The sequence below is a fragment of the Vicia villosa genome, linkage group LG3 (genome assembly GCF_029867415.1).
Source record: "Vicia villosa cultivar HV-30 ecotype Madison, WI linkage group LG3, Vvil1.0, whole genome shotgun sequence".
Classification (NCBI taxonomy): Eukaryota; Viridiplantae; Streptophyta; class Magnoliopsida; order Fabales; family Fabaceae; genus Vicia; species Vicia villosa.
This window is the reverse complement of record NC_081182.1, coordinates 35,668,391-35,688,444: the sequence shown is the minus strand read 5'-3', so window position 1 is coordinate 35,688,444 and position 20,054 is coordinate 35,668,391. Positions and strand designations below refer to the sequence as shown.

General features: G+C 34.6%; 2 protein-coding genes across 3 annotated transcripts; both read left to right on the top strand.

Moving 5' to 3' along the window:
• The first annotated feature begins 1,660 nt into the window (after positions 1-1,660).
• Positions 1,661-11,615, top strand: LOC131660983 (lysine-specific demethylase JMJ21-like). 2 transcript variants are annotated; one of them, XM_058930366.1, is made up of 16 exons: positions 1,661-1,998; positions 2,091-2,201; positions 2,558-2,613; positions 2,736-2,878; positions 3,929-4,126; positions 4,255-4,454; positions 5,624-5,723; positions 5,862-6,437; positions 6,531-6,653; positions 7,325-7,405; positions 7,477-7,808; positions 7,930-8,187; positions 8,517-8,601; positions 8,697-8,907; positions 10,737-10,905; positions 11,227-11,615. In XM_058930366.1, the coding sequence occupies exons 1-16, from the start codon at positions 1,859-1,861 to the stop codon at positions 11,363-11,365; spliced, it is 2,922 nt and encodes a 973-aa protein (XP_058786349.1). In that variant the 5' UTR covers positions 1,661-1,858; the 3' UTR covers positions 11,366-11,615. The 2 variants fall into 2 exon arrangements, with proteins under 2 accessions (XP_058786349.1, XP_058786350.1); XM_058930367.1 differs by lacking the exons at positions 1,661-1,998; positions 2,091-2,201; positions 2,558-2,613 and having other exon boundaries at positions 2,736-2,859.
• A 5,245-nt stretch (positions 11,616-16,860) lies between these two features.
• LOC131660982 (14-3-3-like protein) lies at positions 16,861-19,073 on the top strand. The gene is made up of 4 exons (XM_058930365.1): positions 16,861-17,469; positions 17,831-17,953; positions 18,569-18,685; positions 18,781-19,073. Exons 1-4 carry the CDS (start codon positions 16,984-16,986, stop codon positions 18,835-18,837), a joined length of 783 nt encoding a protein of 260 aa, XP_058786348.1. The 5' UTR covers positions 16,861-16,983; the 3' UTR covers positions 18,838-19,073.
• Positions 19,074-20,054: the final 981 nt, after the last annotated feature.

The window sequence follows — 20,054 nt, the reverse complement described above, 5'->3', positions numbered from 1 at the left end:
CCTCCTGAACCAAACATATTTTTAATTAAAATCCCTCCCTTCCCCTCCTCTCCCCTCGTTTGAACCAAACACATATCTAATTAAAAAAATCCCCTCCCTTTCTCTCCCCTCCATTAAAATCCCTCTCCTTCCCTCCCCCTCATTTGAACCAAACAGACCCTTAATCGAAGGGAGGGAAATGGAGGGGAATGCATAACTAAATATATGTTTGGTTCAAAAAAGGGAAGGGGAGGAATTTTTAACAACAAGTATGTCTGGTTCACAAGGGGAGGGAAGAGATTTTAAAATCAATTTACCTTTTTATCCTTATAAATATTATTATTTGTGCTTAGTAAAAATAATTCTAAATAACAATAGTATTGAGTAAATTTCACCAAATAAAAACTTGTTCACTCGTAAACCATAATATAACCGTAAACAACAACAACACACATTAGTTGAACTATATATCTTCAACGCAAATCAAACCATTATCTGATCTTATGATTCATCTAACCTAATAAAACAAGTTCTATAATTAAAAATAAATAAAATAAGGTTAAAATATTAAAAAAATTAAACAAATAATATTAGAGTTAAAAAATTTCTTTATAACATAAATATATTATATTTGCATATATTATTATTATTATTATTATTATTATTATTATTAGTATAATAAAAAAAACCTTATTACTATCATATATAAGAACCGATATAAGTATAAGTATGTTATTATTATAAAAAAAATAATATAATATTAAAAATGGAACTTTAACAAAATAAAAAAAAAAACTCACCTGAGACGAACAACGCACAAATAGCAACCGCACAATAAAAAAAAATAAACGTGAAATAATACAGAAAAAAATCTAATCTTTAATAATTCAATAAGGACAATCTTGGAATTAAAAAAATGATTGAGGTTAAAATAGGGAAAATAATAAAATTATAATTACTAAATCTTCCCTCCCCTCCAAATCCCTCCAATTTAGAGGGAAGCAAAAAGTAGTTTAGGAGGGATTTTTCTCCCCTCCCATTCCCTTATAAAAACTCCACTCCCCTCCTGTTATAAAAAATGAACCAAACACATATTTTTATAAATATTCCCTCCCCTCCATCTACTCCCAACTAAACGGATCCTTAGTGTCGGAAAGCAATATCCAAATCTAAAAGTGGACAAGTAAGACCATTTACAATGGGGGTGTTGAAAAAATTATTCAATAGTTGAATATGTGCAATGAGATGTTGAATAAAGAGTTGAAAGTAATGTGGATTAATATGTGAAAACATTCAACATGTTGAATGAGAAAGTGTGGACCCACATATATTATTTTGCAAAATTTTATTGGTTGTTGTGATTGTTTAAAATGATGGGATTGAGTGTTGAATTTTATTAAACAAAACCATTGTATTGATTAAAAATTAATTGAGTGTTAAATTATTATGTGGAAAAAAGAGAAGATGATGTGGAAAATAAAAAATAAAAAAAGAGTGTTGAATATCCAAACCATTGTACATAGCATAACTAATTTTACATTTTGGGACGGAACAATTAATTTTACATTGGCAAAAAGTGAAAATCAAGCATTTCATAACCATTTTTAAAGTGCAATTTCAAAGTACATTAATAATAATATCAAGAATTTTTAGCAGATATCGTTGAAAATAAACAATGTCTTAAATCAATTTTTTAGGGGGAATCACTTTTGCCTATGCCATAAAGGTGGCGTAGGAATAACGGAAATTTCTCACACGGGCAATAAGCGCTTAAGAAAAAACGCGGTTTAGCGCAGGAACGAATATAACCATTGAGCGCAGGAGCGAAGAAACGCCTAATTGAAATCGAAGTTGAAATTGAAGTTGAATTCTAGATTCGATGGAGGCTCAAGCTCACAATCCGAGAGATCGCAGAATAGACGGTCTTGGAGATCTTCGAGTTCTTCCCGATGAAATCCTCTGCTCAATTTTGGAGCGACTCACTCCTCGAGATGCCGCACGCGTCGCTTGCGTTAGCAGGTAATTCTATCAATTTTCATCTTCGCGACATTGATAATTGATAATTGATAATCGATTTATAAACGTTTCTTCTTTCATTCATTTATTGGCAGTGTGATGTATATACTGTCCAATGAAGAACCATTGTGGATGAGTCTATGCCTAAAAGGAGCATCTGGTTTTCTTGAATACAAAGGCTCTTGGAAGAAAACTGCTCTGCATAAGTATGTCTTTCACTCTCTCATTTGGTCTAGTTTGGATAAACTACTTATTTGCAGCTTATAGCACAAACGTTATCATGATAAGCGCTTATGTATAAGCAATTTCTATAGATAAAGATAAAATAAAGTTAAATTGTTTTTGTAAAGCAATAAAACTATCTTCGAGAACTTATGAAAATAAGCATCAACAATGTCGTAAGCTGTTTTCATAAGCTCTCCTAAATAGTCACGCAAAACGTATGACAGTAGATAAGCTCAATTCAGAGAATCCAAATAGCTTCAAAGTAGCAATTGCCGGCTTTCTTTATTTTAGTTTATATTTAATTGTAACATATTTGGAATTGGATTTTTGAATGCAGTGAGAATCCGCCGGACAAGTACAAAGAGGGCCATAGACAGCCTTTACATTTTGATGGTAACATTTCTGATATTATAAATATCATATCTGTTTTCTATATTTTTAGCAAACTTTAGGCTGCATGCTCTTGAATTATTTTAAGATTTTTGTATATACCACTGATATTTGCCTTCCTGCAGGGTTCAACTCTTTATTTTTGTATCGGAGATTATACCGGTGTAATACCACATTGGATACATTTTATACAGAAGGTGGAAATGTGGAAAGAATAAATGACATCTCATTGAAGGACTTCTATAACGAGTATGACATGAAGAAACCGGTACAATGATTAAAGAATTTTAATAGTAAAGCTGCGTTAAAATTTTCCCTTTATGTTGGTTCTGTTTCGGTGTCAATCATTAATGTTGAGCTCTCTTCCTAATGAAAAGAAAATATCCTGAGCTCTATTTTCCGTAGTTTGGTTTGCTTGATTTCTTTTTGAAAGAAATGAATGCACTCTCTTGGTGGCAATACACTCTTTTACACACATTCTTCAATGTTATATATTATTGCTCTCTTTTAAAATCGAATACACTTAAAAAATGATCAGTTTACAAGGCAATTGTGTTGACCTTTTAAAACATGGACCGATAATAAAATTTGTGTTCAAAAGAGTGTGGTGCTAGTATTTTTCTTTTGGAAAAAGTGGGAACAACATTATTTTCTATCATGATATATGTCTGGTTGTTGGGCGGTAAAAGAATCAACACAAAAATAAAATAAGCGTACGCGGAGATGAGAATGTTGTGTTGGATGTGTGGAAAGACTAGACAAGATCGGATTATAAATGACAACATTAGATAGAGGGAGTCGAGATAGCACCTATTGCTGAAAAGATGGGGAAAACTCAGTATAGGTGGTTTAACTATGTAGAGAAAAGACAAGTATATTTTGTAGTAAGGAGAGTAGATCAGATGGACGGTAGTTAAATCACAAGAGGTAGAGGAAGACCTAAAAAAACCCAAAAGAGAAACTTTTAAGAAAGACCTAGAGATTAATGAGTTCGATAGAGGTATGATATATAATAAAGCATTATGGCATTGCTTGATCTATGTAGCCGACTTCACTTAATTGTGTATATGTTTGCTATTAATCTCTGAAGCATATGGGTATCTCTATTAATTTTTCCCACCGTTTCTTGTAAAGATGGAAAATGAGAGATGAGAATGATTTGTCTTTATAACTTCAAGGGTCCTATGTGTATTTGGGTTATAGTTTATGTTGTGTTTTAGATATACTGAAGTTTATCAATTTTGAACCATCAATTGTTAGTGATTTTCTCTTGTATTTATATTGAAATGTAATTTTGATGATGAATTGCACCTCTCAGGTCATGCTTAATGGACTGGCGGATACATGGCCTGCCAGGCATAAATGGACAATTGATCAGTTGTTACTAAACTATGGAGACGTGGCGTTTAAAATTTCTCAAAGGAGTTCCAAAAAGATCTCCATGAAGTTCAAGGATTATGTCTCATACATGAAAGTTCAACATGATGAAGATCCATTGTATATTTTTGACGAAAAGGTGCTTGAGTTTAGATATTCCTGTTTCAACAGCACTCTTCCCTGCCTCCTCCCACCATTCCCTTCTCTTTTTCTTGTTTTCAAATTTGGGATTTTGGAAGTTCTTTTAACTTTTAATTTAACATACAGTTTGGCGAACATGCACCTAGCTTATTGAAGGATTACAGCGTGCCTCATCTTTTTCAAGAAGACTTCTTTGATATCTTAGATATAGAGAAACGACCATCCTATAGGTGGCTCATAATTGGACCACAGAGATCTGGTGCCTCTTGGCATGTCGATCCAGCTCTTACAAGTGCATGGAACACTCTGCTTTCTGGCCGTAAAAGGTAAAAAGATAAGATGCTTGAAGTGAGATGTTTATCTACATTATGGTTGTTTAGCATGTAGCTTAGACCCCGGCTATTTACACGGTGTCAGAGGAAACTTTGTGCATTGTTGTTGAGTTTAAGCCTTAAACATAATTAGTTCATTACTTGATTCTTCCAGTTTATTGCTGCTATTTTCTTTTTCTAGTTACGATTGGCCCCCCAAAACTTAGTGAAGGGGGAGGTGAATAACACACGAGGATTGAGACTCTGGCATCAGGTGTGTTTTTTTTTCCTAAGGGAAGCTAGGGGCCTTTAGGTTGAAAGTCCATTGGCTCGTCCATGCAAAGATGATGGTTGTTTACTAGTTTCACATTTGATTTTGATTGCTAATGCAACTTAAACTACAGCTCACCTTTTATGCTTCTCTCTATAATTCGAAAGATTGTAGGACTGAAATAGTTTGTGTGAAGTATGATTTGTCACTTTTAGACTGAGGGGGCTAAGATCTTGCTAGAACTAGTTTCCTAAAATATTACGTAGACAAATGTTGAACAAGATCCCTAAAAAAAATGACTCATATGAAAGTTTTCAGCCCGAGGATGCTAATATGATGCTAGGACTACTTTTCTGCCTTCTGGGCCTTTGATGAGAGTAGATAGGAGTCAGAAATAAATCCAAAGAAAGTTTTCTGTTAGTATTGGATGATTTAATTGTAAAGAAGCACAACGGATAAGAAGTTGAAAAGTATTATTAAACTCAACTAGGTTTGAACAAGTATGCTTAAATATGCAGCAGTAGTAAAGAGTAGTGGCTACAATTGAATAGAAGAATCTACCACCCACGAATAGGCTGAGAGGTCATCCTTTACTTTTGTCAAATAAAAGATCATGATTCAAATCAACTCATTCTATTAAAATTTACTGAAACATTAACATTAGGACCTGAATTGCTCAATTGGTTAAGTATGTGCACTTGATTTAAGCAATTGAAACTGCACGTACCGAAATCCATGCATTCTTAAAACTACAATAACCAAAAGTGTAATTAAACAGTTCTTGTTCTTTAATAATTCTACAACAAATAACTTGAGTTTTATGTAATTTGGTACTTAGATTTTCTGTGTTGGTGCTTGAGTATTTTCCAAATAACTAATATGTAAGAGATAATGTTTTGCCTATATTTGATAGGTGGGCGCTATATCCTCCTGGAAAAGTGCCTTTAGGTGTTACAGTACATGTTAACGATGAAGATGGTGATGTCAGTATTGAGACTCCATCATCATTGCAGGTACCACAATCTTGCAATTTGAGCAATTTACATATCCTCTTTTTGGATTTACATAATTGTTATCCATTAGGATGCCTAACTTCAATGTGTCTTTCTGTTGATTTTTTAATTACTAATTACAATTATATTTGCTTACAGTGGTGGCTAGATTTTTATCCTCTTCTTGCTGACGAAGACAAGCCAATTGAATGTACACAACTACCTGGAGAGACAATTTATGTTCCCAGTGGATGGTGGCACTGTATTTTAAATTTGGAAACAACTATTGCAGTCACGCAGAATTTTGTGAATTCTAATAACTTCGAATTTGTATGTTTGGATATGGCACCTGGTTATCGTCATAAAGGAGTTTGTCGTGTAGGTTTGCTTGCTCTTGAAGAAGATGTTTATGAAAATGGCATACAGGACATGTCATGTAATGAAGAAAATTTAAGTTATTCTGATTTGTCAAGGAAAGAGAAAAGGCCCAAAACTCTGAAAGATGTAGACGATCTATGTTTTGAAAGTGAATTAAGTGCCGTAGCTAGAAGCTATAACTTATGGAAAAGCGGATTTTCTTATGATATTAATTTCTTATCCATGTTTTTGGATAAGGATAGAGACCACTACAGTTCTGAGTGGAGCACAGGCAACACCATTGGTCAACGAGAACTAAGAGAATGGTTATCCAAGCTTTGGATTCAAAAACCAGAAATGAGAGATCTAATATGGAAGGTTATTTTGTTTCCAATGTAATGCATTCTCTGTGCTTCTAAAGGAAGTATACCATCTGATTTTATGATTTATTTTCTGTTTATGTATGTCCAGGGAGCTTGTATTGCGCTAAATGCAGATAAGTGGTTAGAGTGCCTGTCTAAAATTTGTGCCTTCAATAATTTGCCCCTTCCAACTGATGATGAAAGACTTCCTGTTGGTACGGGTAGCAATCCTGTGAGTTTTAATTTATGTAGCTAATACCTTTTTCTTATTTGTATTTTTTAAGAAGCTTGTAGTGCATCAAAATTTCAAAGGCTATAGTGAAAATAATTGGTCCTTAGATTCCCAAACAGTATTGTGATTGCTTCAAAATTAGAGTATAATTTAGGTCTTTAGGTTGAATCAAAGTCCTGATGTTTTTCTTAAGGTCTTTCCCTGGTAAGAAACAAATTTTCATCCTTAGCATGTCCTCCCTTACTGTAATTTATCAATAATTTGGATCTACAAACTACTTTTCGTTGAAGATACCTTTGCATATTGCATTGAGACTAGAAGAGTTTACCCTTTTAGAAGGCACATTGATGGAATTGGAATCTCTCTACTATCTTTATGCCAGTGTAAGATTAATCATACTAAGTAGTTGGCTACAAATTGCAACAATTAGTAAAACTTAATGTGCATTTTAAAAATCTTACTTCAAATGGTAGTTGTCATTCTGAAATTATTTCGGTTGTGCTTACCATAACGTGAGATGATATGCTATGTAATTACTTAGCCATGTCTCATATGATTCTATTGTTGAACTATGACATGAGATTGTTTTGTGGTATGATCATTCATTATCTAGTAAAGTACTTAAATAGTACGAAGTCTCTAACTAGGAACATTTTCCATTCTCTAAATAGGTTTATCTAGTGGGGAACTATGTTGTAAAGATTTTTGTCGAAGGAGGACTGGAAGCTTGCCTTTATTGTTTAGGCACAGAGGTACTTGATTGGTATTCTGTTTTCATTTCATCTTCAGGGTAGATCTAACTTTCATATTGTATCTTTTACAGCTAGAATTTAATAGTTTGCTGCTTGAAGCCAACTCCTCTATCAGGAAACATATTCCTAGTGTTATGGCCAGCGGGGTTGTTTATCTTGAAGACGGGTCCTACACAAATTTAAGTTGGGATGGAAAAGGAGTTCCCAGTGTCATTTCGAAGACCAATATTATCACAGAAAAATGCAACGTTGATGGTTTCCCATTTGGGGTTTGGGGCAAGAAACTGTTAGAGTATAGGAATGCTGGGATTCCGGTGGATGGATCAATTAGTTTAGCCTGTAACTCAAGCATATGGCCATATGTGATAACTAAGAGATGTGAAGGGAATATGTTTGCAGACTTGTAAGTGCTGACCTTGTGGTTTATAAATTTTATCCCACAACATAGCAATTCCAATTTCTTACTTCTGCACTAGCAACGCAGTTCTCTTAATCTTTTAGATGTTGTTGTCATTATTTTGCAGAAGAGACAGCTTATCGAGAGAAGATGCAACAAACTTGGCCTCCTTCTTGGGGGAGCAACTGTGCCATATTCACCTTTTGCCACATCCGCCTTTAAATAATTCATTTATATCTGATATTGAACATGAACTAAGCTGGTCTGAGGAAAATGATTGTATTTCAAATGTTAATTGTAAATCAAACAATGCAGCAGAATGGGGAATCATCACCAGAATTTTAACAAAGAAGAGGAAGGATGTCTCAAGTCGTTTGACCAAGTGGTACATTTAGTTCTATTGAACTTTCCAATTTCTTGACAAACAGGATAGTTAAGAGTTAGAGTAGGGTTATTATGCATACAATTTAAAATCTAACGATCTTCTGAGCACTTCAACTTTGAAGTTTTAACTTTTATGAATTTTCCAATTGTTTATTAACTCTCTTTTGACTTTGGCTCCGTTAAACTGTATTTTATCCATGCATGATAAATGCGTTCCATTTTTGGTTTTGCCTAGGTGCTTCTGTTGCATGCTAGTTCTATGATGAATCTTTGCATTATTCATTTATCTTTGTAAGGCGGCCTCTGATGCTTTTCCTTAAAACTTTGTAGGGGGGATCCAATTCCTAGCAAACTGATTGAGAAAATTGAGGAATATATCCCATCTGATTTATCTAAGCTGCTAAATATAAATGAGGTTTCTTCTAAATTCACTATTTCATCCCAACATCATTTTTTTCATTGGATATGCTAGATTAAGTTTGGTTTCTATCAACTTCTATTTGGCTTCAGAATTTCTCAAGTGGTGCTTCTAAACCTTGCTCCTGGATACACACTGACATTATGGATGATAATATTTACATGGAACCGTCATTGGTTTGCTCTACCTCCAGTGGGAATACAGAAGATGCTGCCCAGGTGGACAATGGTTTATTGAGTGACCACGATGGAGTGAAATCCTGGTGTCCCAGTTACATCCTTGACTTCAGTGATCTTTCTATTGGTCGGTACTTTTCCTTTCCTACCTGTTTCATAAACTTTCATGCAGCCTCGATAATGCTCGACTTTATAATGGAATGTTTCATGATGTGGCATCATATTTTATCAAGTGCTTTCAGTATATGGACTTAAATAATGCTCGTCTTTGTAATGGAATGTTGTTATGATATGCTCGTCTTTATAATGGAATGTTGTCATGATGTGGTATCATAGTTTATCAAGTGCTTTCAGTATCTGCAAGATGTTTTTAGCTATCTCTACAGTTGAAATTTGTATTTTCTTTAAAGAAGAGCAAGGCTTGTGTTATTAACCCCCAACAAGTAGTGTTTAAATTTCCTATGGTTATCACTCCCTTTCTTCCTCCACTTTTTAAAAAAAATAATTTTCAGGCTAATTTTGTTCTGTAAGAAGTAATCATCATGTTGCAGTTTCATCCTTAACGATTCACTTGTTTATTTTTGTTCTGAAGTCATTGTTGGCCTTGAGATGCATATTGATAGCAGAGCAGACCACTCATTAATAACTACCTCAAAAATACAAATTCATTATTTATAAGAAAATGCTAGAATTTGTGTGAACAAGTGTGGAGATTGGAAATAGTGGAGAGTTGAGGAGCTCTCAAATTATCCTCAAGATTGTAATTTTTTTTGTGTGTGTGTGTGTCACGCTGACCAAGATCCATGAATAAATCGTTGTTTTCTTTGTGTGATTTCTATATTTTCAGCTCTGATTCTCAACCGATAATAGTTATGAAAACAGAGAAATCACACAGAAATAGAGAAAAAATGCTTTATTGATGGGTCTTGGTCAATGTGACACAGATGAAAAAGTAAATCTTAAGGATGAACCTACTTTTACTCTTCATTGTGTCCAATTTCAACACCTATCTCCACTAATTCTCTTTTTTCCGATTTTGTTCATCTTATAACTAACTGAATTCGTATCTTGTTAGTTAGTTATTACTTACAACACCCTTTTTATTCCTCTTCACTTATCTCTTAATGAGTGGTCAGCTATCAAATATCATTAGCAAATTTAGGAATAATGAATCAGTTGTGTGTGAAGTCAATTAGGGGTTACTCTTTAAACATCATAGCCAAACAAAAGGTTAATGACCGGACACATTTGTACCAATAATTCCTGTTTTACATTTTCCCTAAAATATCTTTCTATGGTTGGTAAGGTGAGGAGTGTCACTCTATATAAACTATTTCAATGCTCTATCTCCAACCAATGTAGGACTTTAGGATCTTCCTAATACACCCCTCACGCCCAGCATTCTTTTTTTTAGGGCTTGGTGTGTGGATATTAACGGTGGGCGGCCCATGGTCCGATCGATAGGCTCTGATACCATAATAGAAAGATAGAGAGAGATTTCATTGCAATCTAACTGTATTCATTATAAATCTGAAAGTTAGTTACAAAAGGTAACAGAGTTGCTTATATACATGCAACCTGTAACCTGCAGTAGCAGGTAACTACTAGTGACACCTTGACAGGTGTCAGTTACAAGGGATATGCTAGAACACTTCGATAACTAAGTGATACCTCTAATACTATGGTGTTTTCGTCGCACTCATTTCACTTTAGCCTTTTTGAAATGGAGGACTGATCTGTCTGCAAGCTTTAGTCCTTGTTTTACTTTCATTGTTTATCTGTCAAATCTATTAAGTAATAACTAACTGTACAATTACATGTAACTGACTCAACTTTGTCTAGAGCACTTCTTAGGCTTCACTCAAATATATTTTTGAAATATAATATTGCCATGAAAGAATTCTGATGTTTTTGCTATCTGGGTATATTAGCTGACCTTTTTCACTTATTTTGCAGGAGATCCTATTTTCGACTTGATACCAATTTATTTAGATGTGTTTAGAGGCGATTCGTATCTCCTTAAGAAATTTTTAGAAAGTTACAAACTTCCTTTTCCGTGCAACATATCGAAGTGCGAGTCGACAGAGGATGGTCAAAAGTTTGGTCGACTTTCATATGCTGCTATGTAAGTACTGTCGCCATAATTTTCTTTCGTAACCAGTTTCTTATCAACTTAAAGTGTTTCAGTTTGAATGTATGGATTTATATAAAATATGAAACAATATACCTATGACTGCTAAGGCTGCAGACCCAAGCCTACACAGACCCATTAAATTGGCTTTTCTGGTATTTAACTTCATCCCCAGAGCCATATCCGTGTATTAAAATCCACATAACCTATCATTACTTACACAATATTGCCTCAATATTGCGTTTACTGTGAGTTGTAAACATTATACTAGTTAATAATGTAACTCATTTGGATTTCTTTATTTTGTAACTGTAGGTGTTATTGTATTTTGCATGATGATAATGTCTTGGGAGCTATTTTTAGCCTATGGGAAGAACTAACATCATCAGAGTCATGGGAAGAAGTTGAGATGACGGTATGGGGAGAGTTGAACAATTACAAAGGCTTTCTTTGACCATTTGCTGCATTAATATTTTCGGGGCTTGAACGCAATAATACATGTTGAAATTCTCTAGTAACCTAAGAGAAAGAGAAAGAAAGAAGTTTAACATTAATCGGTTGTTTGTTAAATTAAACTGGTTAGTTTTATAATAAAGTGTGTTCACGTATAGTTGATGCGGTTATGAGGATATTACACTTTTTCCCGACTTGAATTAACTGTAAAATCTCAATTTTTCGTGTAATTCAAATTCAAATTTATATTATGTAAACATCTTTTGATTTGATAGATAAGTTTAATGGACAAATATCTATATTGTTACCATGGACATCTACATTTAATAGATACATTTAAGATTTTACAGTTGTGTATGTAAATTTCAGAGATGATTGTGTCACTATTGCGTCTTTGTCTATTGAAAGTGCCTAAGAGCATCTCCCTAAGAGCATCTCCAATGGGAGAATATTCTTTGGTTTTGATTGTTTGTGTTATATTTTGTGGGTCTAAATTGCCACATTGCATTTAACCAATTCATAAACAATCTAAATTATTTTTGCTCTAATGATAGTTATAAATAAGCAATGTATATTAGGCCCCACCAATTTATATTGTTATAATTGCACTATAATTGACAACCACCTTGTATTACTATTTCAATTGAATTACCTCAAAAATAATAATATTTAATGATAAGTTCTCAACTTTTCAAGTTGTTTCATGAAGTCCTATCCCTTAAATTTAAGCAATCAATGGTGCCATGTCATCACACTCCAAAGGTAAAAAAAATTAAGGAATAAAACTTAAAAGCTAAGAATCTAAGTTTCCATCATTGGAGATGCTCTAAGAACTTTCTTTCATATATAAGAGCACGGTGGTGCAACTCATATTTAAGTTATTTTGTGAGTCATACTAATCTACATCATTTTAAAACAATTCAATGAATTTTACTCCAATGATACAATTCTATAGAACTCGCACTAGGTCCCACAATTTTATCTCACATATGAATATTTTATTGCTTTTACCTCACAAATATATACTATAATAACTAATATATTATTTTTTTTAATCAAAGGACTCAACTTTATGCATCCCTTGCTAAAGGAACCCGACTGCCACTTGGAATATTCCAAAATAAAAAAAAGACCAAATTTTACTCTCTCTCTCTCTCTCTCTCTCTCTCTCTCTCTCTCTCTCTCTCTCTCTCTCTCTCTCTCTCTCTCTCTCTCTCTCTCTCTCTCTCTCTCTCAAAATACCTCACACTGGAGGTGCTCTAATGTATCAAATCTTCTAGCATGTAGGGGTTTGGCGGACTGCACAACCCAAAGTTTAGTTACATTTTGTGAATATTATTTTTCTAACTCTTATTGGTGGTCAGTCATTCTATCTAAACTCAAAATTATTATTTTTTAGTTCGGAAATATATTTTCGGACGTATCTATTTTATCTGAAATTCATGCGTAGGTTAGTTACACCTTCATTTTACCAGAATTGAGTCTGAAGTTGCTTCTTCATAATAATCTCATGTCATTCCTTAGTGATGGAGAGCTATCTTATGTAAATCCAAAATTTTCTTTAATTCATTTAAAAGTATATTTTCGCACGCATCCATATACGCAAAATTGATGCGTAGGTGAGTCATATTCTCATTTTACCAAAAATGACTCCGTAGATGCATCTCCGTAATTATCGCATATGCACCACATCCCTTCGTAACTGAGTCACACTCTCATTTTTGCCATAATTTAGTTTGGATATTCATCTTCGTAAAAGTATACGGAAATATACCATTGGCAAAAGCATGGTACAATAGTACACTACACAATCCCATCTAGGGATGGCAATGGGCAGGGTTTGGGCAAGGTACTATAGTACTCGTCCCCATATCCGCAGTTAAAAAAAATCCCCGTACCCGAGCCCAAACCCGCGTGGGTATCAATATTCATGCCTGTACGTGTACCCTGTGGGTACCTCAATGCCCACACCCGTACCCGCTTACCCGCATTTATAGTAAAATTAAATCGTTTAATTACAAAATATCATATAATTTAAGTCTTTTTAGCAATATTAAAAAAATTATGTATGTTATTGTTGAGTTAAGAAACAAATAAACTCTTTTATTAAAATGTGTAATGATTTAATAGCGATATATTTAAAAAAAAATTAGAATCATGCATTTTTATATAATAATATAAATGACATTAAAGAAATATGTAATATGGGTATGGGGCGGGTTGGGTAGTAAGGTACCCGTGCCCGCACCCATACCCGCATATTTTAATGGGTAATTACCCGTGCCCGTGCCCATACCCATTTTTATGGGTATTTACCCTACCCGATATGGGGTTTTTTGTGGGTACCCACTGGGGATGGGCCAAATTGCCATCCCTAATCCCATCAACAAATTTTGTACCCGTTTCTTTGTTAGCCGCGTAGAGAACCTTGAAGGATTATGTTGATTTCGCAATGAGCTTGAGGTGATTTCTTCACTTTTGGCCCATGATCCAAGATAACACAAGAACCTTACCTTAGGACTAGAAATATAGCCTTGATCAGATTGAGAAGGAGTTCACCAATTCCAAGAGAAATACATAAGTTATAATTGTGAGGAATAGTAGAGAGTTGATAGAGTTTTCTTCTTCTCACCCAATCTTGTACTAGCTGTTGAGCCCTGGCACGAAAGGAGTTATCTCATGAAGATCATCAGTCTCAAGAAGTTCTCAAGTCTCTCTTCGGTTTTCATTTCTATTTCATTATGTGTTTAAAGATGTTCCTTTTGAGAACCATGTATGTAGTTTGTAGTTAGCTCATTATGAGTTAAACCTTTAGTAGTTGAGCAATGAGAAATTAATATTAAGTTGTTTTTATGTGATATGATGTGTGGTTGAGTGTCTTGTTTTATTATATGTTAACCTGTTATAAGTTTATTTCTTTGCATGGTCGACTTAGGAGTAGATTACAACTTGTTGTTGTGAGAGATCCAATAACAAGTGGTTTCCTTAATAAAAATGGTTGAATGAGTAGAATAGAGATATTCACTTTCCTAGCTTGCTTAGAGATAATAAGCTGCAACCATTAGGGAGTATAAGAATACCACATACGCCTATTAGGGTTATAAGTGAGGCTTATAGATTTGTTCCTTTGCCCTTTATATGCATGCCTTGATGTTGTAGAGATACACCACTTGGTCACTCTGACCTCACATGTCACGACCCTGCACATCAGCGTACATATTCACTTCTCAAATATTAATGGATCATAGCTTAACTCATTAACTCTGGATATATTTCCACCTCTCTATTCACACTATTAGCAGTATCTTAGGATTACACTGAACAATGCAAATCACATATTATTTCTCTCTTCTCATGCTTGAGAACCCAAATGTAATTAACTACAAAATCAATCTAAGTAATTACATATTTTCATGTGGGTACGATACTCTTTCTTTATGACTTGTTGCAATCAAATATACATGTTTACTTGTATTTGACACAACATTAATTCTAGCAGCAAGTTTTTGACGTCGTTGTCGGGGAATATATTTAGTTACATTTCTAATTTTGTGTTATTTGTGTTTTATAGGATTTGAGCTTTTAATGTTTGTTGTAATCTTGTGTCACGACAGGTTTTTAGCTATTATATGTACAGGTCGTTGCGTCCAATTTACTGTGGATATCCTGAACCTGAAAGAACTCTCAGAGTGCTAAGAAGCCAACAACATGCTGCACATCCACCTGAGAACCCAGTTATTGCTAATTAGGAAAACTTTGATTTCCCAGAATTACCTGAGGAAGAAGAGCAACACGAGGAAATCCCTGTCATGGCTGATAACGACATTATTGGCATCGCCAATGATAGGGCATGTAACATCAGAGACTATGTAGTCTTTGATCCAAACGTCATGAGTACCGGTATCATCTTACTAGAAATCATTGCAATCCAGTTTGAATTCAAACCTATGATGTTTTAGATGCTGCAAACAACTAAACAGTACTCAAGGTCTCCTAATGAAGATCCTCATTCGCACTTACGACATTGCAATCAATCCTTCTTTCAACACAATATGCATTGGTGAAAAATCTCTCTAGAAATTTATTTTATAACTCTGTCCATGTCTAAATGGTACCGTTTGGCAAACATTGCATCCAATCCTTTGCTCGGTCTATCATTGAGAAACCAAATAACCGTAATTTTCTCAAATAACCGTAATTTTCCCTGACCTTTATTCACATAATTCGGCTCGTAAATCAAACAAGTCTCGTAGAATTTAGATAGATGCTCCCAAAGATGTCTGATAACTTGCCCATCAAACGGTTGTCTCTATGTTTGGATTGATGGAAGGGAGTGGAATGGAATGGAACGGAATGATATAAACTTATGTTTCATTGTTTGGATTGATTAAAAACGGATGGAATGGAGCGGAACCGGATGGAATGCATTCCATCCCATTCCATCATTTTCCATCATTTTTTATACCCTCCGATTTAGGCGGAATGACAAAATCTCTCTATTCCGTCATGAAATACCCAAACAATGGAATGTCATCTTTAATCCATTCCGCTCCACTCCGTTCCGCTCCATTCCACTCCACTCCGTTCTGCTCCGTTCATTTTATTCTATCCAAACATAGTCTAAAATCACAAAATCTTTAATATCATAAGTAACAAAATTAACTGATTGAAAATCTAACAATATATTTCCAACATTAGTTCTCCTCTAATAATCTTCTATCTTTTATCTAGATGAATTAGATATGTCTTCTCTTTCTTCTTCGCTTGTCTTCTCGCTTTTGAAATTGCTAGTGTCTTAACTAAAACTTTGACAATATGTTTACCAAACCCATCCGTGCCTCGTACCATTGGCATAACTCGTTTATAACCCTTCTAATAATGAATTCTGGTCTTGGAAGACAAGAAGTAAAAGTGGTTTTCATAGTTTGAAATGCTGTTACCAATTCTAGTAACACGTCTGTCAGACTTTTTTTTCTCAGAATCACCTAGTGCTTGTGCCACTGCCAGTGCCTATGACCTACCCTGCCAGCCATTAACTCCTCTTAATTAACAAGGACCAACTAAAGTAGTGAAAAGCACTTTCAAGGGCCCAAACAACGGCACGTCGAATCCAATCCCACAAACGGGCCCATTTAGGACCATCTTAGCCCATTCACTTTCCTTCCAAATTCATCATCATTTTGAATTGCTAACCTTTTTTCAATAAAAAGAAAAGAAATTCATAACCTTATTAGTTTCAAATTCAAAGAACCCTATTCCCTTTAATATATAAAAAGAATTTAGGTTCACAAATGACAGCGAGACACAAAAGAGTATCAAAACTCCGCGTTAGACAGCTGTCACTTTTTACTATTTTAGTCACAAATTGCGAATAATTTCTAATTTCCTTATATAAAAAAATAAAAACTACAGATCCAACGGTTGATATCGAATCTCCAAAACGACCCCACTCAACGCAATTATCGGATACATTTGCCTCAAAAACCAACCTTTCCCTTTCGTGGTTTCCGTCTTCCTCTTCGCCCTCCTTTTCTATTTCTCTCTCACAATCTCAATCGCTTTCTCTCTCTAAACTCCCTAAAAAAACTAGATCTCACTTTCTCTCTCTAGGTTTCATCAATGGCGGCCGCTCCTACTCCTCGGGAAGAGAACGTCTACATGGCGAAGCTCGCCGAACAAGCCGAGCGCTACGAAGAAATGGTGGAGTTCATGGAAAAGGTTTCCGCCAGCGCCGATGGCGAGGAACTCACGGTGGAGGAGAGGAATCTTCTCTCCGTGGCGTACAAGAACGTGATCGGAGCAAGACGTGCCTCGTGGCGGATCATTTCGTCGATCGAGCAGAAGGAAGAGAGCCGCGGCAACGAGGACCACGTTGCTGTTATCCGTGATTACCGATCTAAGATCGAGTCTGAACTCTCGAACATCTGTGACGGTATCCTCAAGCTTCTCGATTCTCGTCTCATTCCTTCCGCTACCTCTGGCGATTCGAAGGTTTTCTACCTTAAGATGAAGGGAGATTATCACAGGTACCTCGCTGAGTTTAAGACCGGAGCCGAGCGTAAGGAGGCCGCAGAGAGCACTCTTGCCGCGTACAAATCTGCTCAGGTTAACCGTTTTTTCCTTTTCCTTTTATCTTGTTCTACGATTTTGCGATCCAGATCTGTTCTATATTCTCCAGATTTGCAACTCTCACTTATAATTTTTCATATCGTGCGCTGTTTATCGAAATTACTTTATCATATTAATTAATTGATTTAGGATTCTCATTTTTTTGCTGGATAATTTATGATTCTCTGCTTTATGCGGTTTATTGAATAATTATTCATGTAGCACTAAGCATGTCGTCTTGATTTTTGCAATGTCTTGATTTTTGTGTAAATATGAAATCTATTTGCTGTGTAAGTATTATTTATGTGAATTTGTAATTGGAAGATTTGGTTGTTCTGATGAATGGATTGTTTTGCAGGACATTGCAAATGCGGAACTGCCACCAACTCATCCAATTAGGCTCGGCCTTGCTCTGAACTTCTCAGTTTTTTACTATGAAATCCTTAACTCTCCTGATCGTGCCTGCAATCTTGCAAAACAGGTTAGAATTACAGAGGATGATTATCATGTACTATTACTGTATTGTTTTGTATTATTTACTTTAACTTTATTTGATTATATCTTTGGATATTTGGGTAGAGAATATGAAGTTTGGGCTCTTTGTGGTGGGAATCTTTTACTCTTGTTGTCAATTATTGTTTCAATTATTTGGAATAACTTAGTGTCCACTTCCTACAGTAATACGATTGGTTTATGTTGAAGCAACAATGATGTTGCATTTTGGATTCTACTAACCACACATGGACCTAACTTTTGTACCCTTTATATTTCTATTACACCTACACCTAAAATGAGTTGTCAATAATTTCTTGGTTGTTAGTTTTAAATTAATGTTTCATAAGTTCAATATAATAGTAGTTCACAACTAATCAATGTATGACACCTTTTTCTAGCCTCTAAGAACTTGTGGTACCAATAAGCATTAAGTAAAGGTACTACTCAAGTTGTCCCTATCAAACTTGTTCTCTTTGATTTCATTATAACGTGTTCATTAGTAGTTTAGTACAAGTAGCAAGATCACCAGTTCAGTATGAGTTCTTCTGATCTAGGCGCATATTACATACTCATGACAAATCCTTTCTCTTGTAATTGCTAGGCCTTTGATGAAGCTATTGCTGAATTGGATACCCTTGGAGAGGAATCATACAAGGATAGCACTTTGATCATGCAACTTCTCCGTGATAATCTCACCCTATGGACCTCTGACATGCAGGTATTTATTTGGGTTTGCCATAACTCTTGCACAACATGTATTTATATTTTCCTTTTGTTTAATTGATGTATTGATCTTTGTTTATTTGGTTCCAGGATGATGGTGCCGATGAAATTAAAGAAGCAGCCCCGAAAGCAGATGAACAACAGTAAACAAATTCAACTGCCAATTAGAATCATACTTCTCCTGTTTAAGTTAATGAATGAAGGAAGAAGGTGCTTGTTGCCAATCTCTTTGGGTTCTGAGATTTTAGGCATTCATGTCTGTTGAGTTCTGGAGTCCTGGGCTGTTTTAGTTTGTCCTTCCATTTTTAAGTGTTTTACAAATTATTGCCTATTTTATTGAGGACACTGAAGTTTTATTATATGGAATTGGAAATTTAAGATTCCCTTCTTTCTAGTAAGGATTTTAGCTTTATTTGTATCGGTCGTGAGCTCATGGTGGTGCATCAATATCACTAGGGATGCCCACTAAAAAAATTCGTGACATCACATCACGAGTAACCTTTTTTATTTTATATTTAATTATTTGAGAACAATTAACGTTGTTGTTCAAAGATTTTTTATTCGTTGACTCTTCAACTCTGTTTTCAAAAGAAAATTTTCACCTATAACATTTGTTTTCGAAGAAAATTTAAAACTAAATCATGTTTGGATCAGCTCTTCAATCACCAATCTTGCTTGCATTCCTATGCAACTTTTGACATGATTTTGTGATGCTCAGGTCTGTTGCTAATGCGTTGCCGTGTAATTCTAAGTTTCCAAACAAATGCATTATTCATTTATTTTCTTAATTTTCTGAATTTTTCAAAAAAGTGTGTGATCCATTTGTTTTCGTTCTATGTTTTTGAAAAACGTGATCCGATTTATTAAAATTTAAATGATTCAATGTATTAAATATTGAAATAGTTGTATTTTTTTAAAAATATTTTTTTTATTTAGAATCCTTAAAGAATGTCCTGAACTACTTGTTAGCATGATAATTTTATCATTTTTACTTAAGGTAGGTGAAGTTTCTTAAGACGAAAATACAAAGAAAAACTTAATTTCTTATTTCTTAATCATTGTTGGAACAACACAAATATTAATTTTTGCTCTATGAAGACAACCGCATTTAAAATGTCAATTTTTTTTCTTTATGTAAAACATTTTATCAAGGAGTCTTTTAGCTTAGGCCTTGCCAATATTTGGTGCAATCAGACTAGACTTTAGATTTTAAATTGTCGAGATTGAGTTGGGATTGTTTCAAATTACTAACAAAAAAAAAAAAAGACTAAAGGCACATTCTAAAACGAAGTCCTTGATTGTTTTGCAACTCATTTCGCAATTCATGGTGGATGGTTAAAAAACCATGGGAATCAAGATTTTAA

Coding starts and splice junctions, on each gene's coding strand:
- LOC131660983 (XM_058930366.1), top strand. CDS start 1,859: ATGGAGGCTCAAGCTCACAATCCGAGAGATCGCAGAATAGACGGTCTT. Junction 6,654..7,324: donor TTGGTACGGGTAGCAATCCT/GTGAGTTTTAAT, acceptor TTCTCTAAATAG/GTTTATCTAGTGGGGAACTA. Junction 7,809..7,929: donor GGGAATATGTTTGCAGACTT/GTAAGTGCTGAC, acceptor ATTATTTTGCAG/AAGAGACAGCTTATCGAGAG.
- LOC131660982 (XM_058930365.1), top strand. CDS start 16,984: ATGGCGGCCGCTCCTACTCCTCGGGAAGAGAACGTCTACATGGCGAAG. Junction 17,470..17,830: donor CCGCGTACAAATCTGCTCAG/GTTAACCGTTTT, acceptor ATTGTTTTGCAG/GACATTGCAAATGCGGAACT. Junction 18,686..18,780: donor TATGGACCTCTGACATGCAG/GTATTTATTTGG, acceptor ATTTGGTTCCAG/GATGATGGTGCCGATGAAAT.